This window comes from Trachymyrmex septentrionalis, unplaced genomic scaffold (genome assembly GCF_001594115.1).
Source record: "Trachymyrmex septentrionalis isolate Tsep2-gDNA-1 unplaced genomic scaffold, Tsep1.0 scaffold40, whole genome shotgun sequence".
Lineage (NCBI taxonomy): Eukaryota > Metazoa > Arthropoda > Insecta > Hymenoptera > Formicidae > Trachymyrmex > Trachymyrmex septentrionalis.
The window spans coordinates 1,801,320-1,805,200 of NW_017305569.1; the positions used below are offsets into that span (position 1 = coordinate 1,801,320).

The 3,881-nt window shown below is 40.4% G+C and overlaps 1 protein-coding gene across 1 annotated transcript; it reads left to right on the forward strand.

Annotated features, from left to right (window-relative positions):
- The first annotated feature begins 210 nt into the window (after positions 1-210).
- LOC108751049 (protein escargot-like) lies at positions 211-2,858 on the forward strand. The gene is made up of 2 exons (XM_018490988.1): positions 211-631; positions 1,268-2,858. Exons 1-2 carry the CDS (start codon positions 481-483, stop codon positions 2,686-2,688), a joined length of 1,572 nt encoding a protein of 523 aa, XP_018346490.1. The 5' UTR covers positions 211-480; the 3' UTR covers positions 2,689-2,858.
- Positions 2,859-3,881: the final 1,023 nt, after the last annotated feature.

A 3,881-nucleotide genomic window follows, 5' to 3' on the forward strand; every position in this document is an offset into this window, starting at 1 on the left:
TATTGGCTCGGCAGCACGTGCGGGCCACCTGCAATTCATTGGTGGGGCGACCTGTTATAAGAGGCCCTGACACAACCCCCTGCCAGTCAGAGACCGGCTTGCAGCCGTAACGTTCAGATCTGTAGTCGCTGTAGAACATTCCTTGCATTTCTCTTTCGTGTTCCACGCGAGTCAAGATTTGTCCGAGTATCTCCCAATCGGTTAGTTGTATTCGGATGAGCGTGTGGTGAAGATTAATCTTATTACTCTTTGAAGAAAGATCGAAGTGCCGTTTCTTCTTTCGAAGACTCTTGACTTATGTGTGAAGTAACAGTGCAGTGACATTGCCACGTATTATTGCCTTGCAAGATTCCGGCAAGGCTGTGATTATTGGATTAACGCTCTAAATGACGGATATTCGTATGAGAAGAATGAGGATGGTATAAGCGTCTTTGCAGTGGCATAGCATCAATAAATCAGAAAAACGTTTTAAGTGCCTTTATGCAATATCAAAACAGTGCCAAAATGCTTGTCGACGAGGTGCCGCACAGCTTCATGAAGAAGAATTACAATTACAGTCATTGCCCGTTAAAGAAGCGGCCGTTTTATTACACATCCGAGGATGAAGAAGAAGTTCCCGAAGCAATTAAAGGTTTGAAAATTATTTTATTATTATCACAAATCTTCGAAATTATTTTCATGCAAAATTCAAATTCATCTTTACTTTTTTGTCCTTAAGCATATATCTGCTTTATATATTGCTTTTGATTCATTCATTTTTAAAGATCAAACTAATTGTAAGTAGGTACGAGAATATAGTAATACATATAGTATAACAGAGAAGATAGATAAATATGTAACTTTGAACGTATATTTGGATATTTTGTTATCATTGAAGTTGCTAGTAAATTATTTTAATATAATCTCTATTCAATTAATGTAGTTAAATACATATATATGTAATTATGTAAAATTTAAATACAACAAATATGTGAAGAACGTATGAAAACAAAAAAGTAAAATGTAAAAGTTTAAGAAAAAAGAAGTAAAGAGAAAGTTTATCAACACGATATAGTTTATTGTAATGAATATTTCGTATAGCAATAATGAAGTAAATATGTGACTCACGATCAATTCTTTTTTTTTTAAGTTAAATTATTAAAACTAAAATATCAGAAAAATATTTATAAATTTTATTTCTTTGAAATTTTTATTTTATTTTCTTTGTATTTTATATTTTGATATCCTTTAGCGTGTGTATGTGAACATGTGTCTCTTGTTTGTGCAGAAGAAATAATAGATGTAGGAGTAGATGATATTCCTGAACCTGAGAATCTCAGCACGAAGCCCGAGGATCTCAGTAGAACCGCGGATCGTCATCATAGTCCTCATCAACAACAGCAGCAACAACAGCCACAACAACCAGAATCACAGGAACGCGCGTCCAGCAAGATGCCACCTCCGATCTTTAAGACATCTCCTTCACCTTTGACGGTAGAGCCATCCTCGCCGACGACTCACCACGCGATGCACTACGTCCATCAGTTACATCACTATCACCATCACTATCCGACCAAGACTATCACGCCGCCAGCAGGAATTGCGCCGACCCATAATCCAATGGTGAAGAAAGGGCGAGTTGAAGTGATCCAGCATAATGACAATTCCACGACAACACCGACGGCGGGTGTAACGGCGACGTCAGCACCGCTGCATTTTATGGCGAGCAAAGCACCTCTGGACCCGTTTAATCTAACTCCCCTGATGGAGCCTCTAACACCTTATTCTACGTCAGCCTGGACTCGCACGGATCCACTGTATCCGTCGCATTATTTACCATACGCTCCTCCTGCCTATCATCGCTATCCTGGAGCGGAATTGTACTCGTCGTACCCGGTACCGGCGTATCCGCACTCCTCCCCGGAACATCATTCGTCAGTTTCGCCACCGCCTCACGGCGCATTGACTTGCTCGACGATCCAACGGCCCATCGCCAGGAGCTATCCTCACTGGAGTAGCCCGGATCATTGTGGTCTGTCGCCCACGAGTTCCGTGGGTTCCGGTTCTCTACGATCTCCGCCTCCCGTAACGCCAGAAGATCTCTCCTCGCCCAGCAGTGACAGCGGTAGATCGTCCGCTGGTAGCACGTCCGCTGGCAGCATGTCCGCTGGGAGCACAATTATCAACACGAAAATAGAGAAAGGCAGCCCGAGCACCAATGCCAATACTTCCTCGAGCTCGACGTCATCCAAGTATTCGTGCAAACATTGCACGAAATCGTACTCGACATTTTCCGGCTTGACGAAGCACCAGCAGTTTCACTGCGCGGCCGCTCAAGGCCAGGCAAAGAGGTCCTTCTCGTGCAAATTCTGCACAAAGGTATACGTCAGTTTGGGCGCGCTGAAAATGCACATTCGAACGCACACGCTGCCTTGCAAGTGCCATACATGTGGCAAGGCATTCTCCAGGCCGTGGTTGCTTCAGGGTCACATCCGGACGCATACCGGCGAGAAGCCATTCCGATGTCAGCACTGCAATCGCGCATTCGCCGATAGGAGCAACCTCAGGGCTCATCTGCAGACCCATAGCGATGTCAAAAAGTACTCTTGCGACAGGTGTAGTAAGACATTCAGCAGGATGTCGTTGCTTACGAAGCATCAGGATGGCGGCTGTCCCGGCGTGCCGGTCTCAGTCGGCTATTCTTGCTAAAGTTTCGCGTTTCTGTGACCCAATGACAAATGTCGCCCGTCGCCGTTTTTATTTCGCGGTCTCAAAGTGCCTTAGAATGCAGTACAAATGCCGAGTAAGTGAAGTCCGGTATCTTGGTGATTCGCTCGCGAAGTATCGATTAATCTTTTCGCCATCAGACTGTATATCCTTCCAGGAAAGTGATCTTTAAAGAAACTAAAGTTTTTTTGCTTATAAAATATTCTCTGAAGAGTTGCATTTTTATTTGATGAAAAAATTCTGTTTTCATTTTAATTTTAATTTCGATTTTACAAAGAAGTTATTAAATTTTATCATTTTGATTTTATAACAGTGATGAAAAAGTTCACACAACTCCGTACATTTTCGTTAAGTATACTGCTCGATTGAATCGAATGCGCATTATTAAGATGTCGACTCGTCAGACAATATCTCGAAAAGTTTCATGAGAGTTGATTTTGTTTGTTTATTATCCTTCGCTGTAAATATCGATGTACGACATACAATGGTACAAAACATTTCTTCTTTAATTGCTGAATTTTAGTTAACTTCAAATTTTATTTGTAGAAGAAATTATAAATTTTTTTTCTATTTATTACTATTTTAAAAATGTAATCTGTCTATTGCTATTTTAAAAAAATTTATAAACAGATACATATATCCCATAAAAATTCCAGAAAGAATATCAGTCGTTTGAGGTCTGCAATTAAGAGATAAATAATTTTGTAACTCATTTTGTATGTGTGCGATATAATAGTACTTAGAGATTATTTCGTCCTTCCGAGAGATCGGTCACGTCGCTCCGAGCACGTGAGAAATATCAAATAGAAAAAAAACTGCTCGATTCCCGCGTGATGCGGTCCCGTGAAACTGCTGTGCCATTTTTTTTTATGTTTCATGCCATTTTTTTTTTCATTTGTTCTAATCCACTCGAGCACATAAAACAACGCGATCATAAAACGAAAAGATCGAAGACGAAGAGAAATAGGACGATTTGCACTTTTTTTTTTTCTGAATTATATTTCGTTTCTTTTGTCGGCGTGCGAGCGCACCGAGCATTATTTATATTCGCGATTCGATCGAAACTTATTTATATTAATTACTGAAATAAAACGGAGAAATAAAAGCGGAGCTTTATGAGAATATTTAATGACATTTAAATATTTTCGAAAATAGGGTGCATTTTAAGCATGATC

Coding starts and splice junctions, on each gene's coding strand:
- LOC108751049 (XM_018490988.1), top strand. CDS start 481: ATGCAATATCAAAACAGTGCCAAAATGCTTGTCGACGAGGTGCCGCAC. Junction 632..1,267: donor AGTTCCCGAAGCAATTAAAG/GTTTGAAAATTA, acceptor TTGTTTGTGCAG/AAGAAATAATAGATGTAGGA.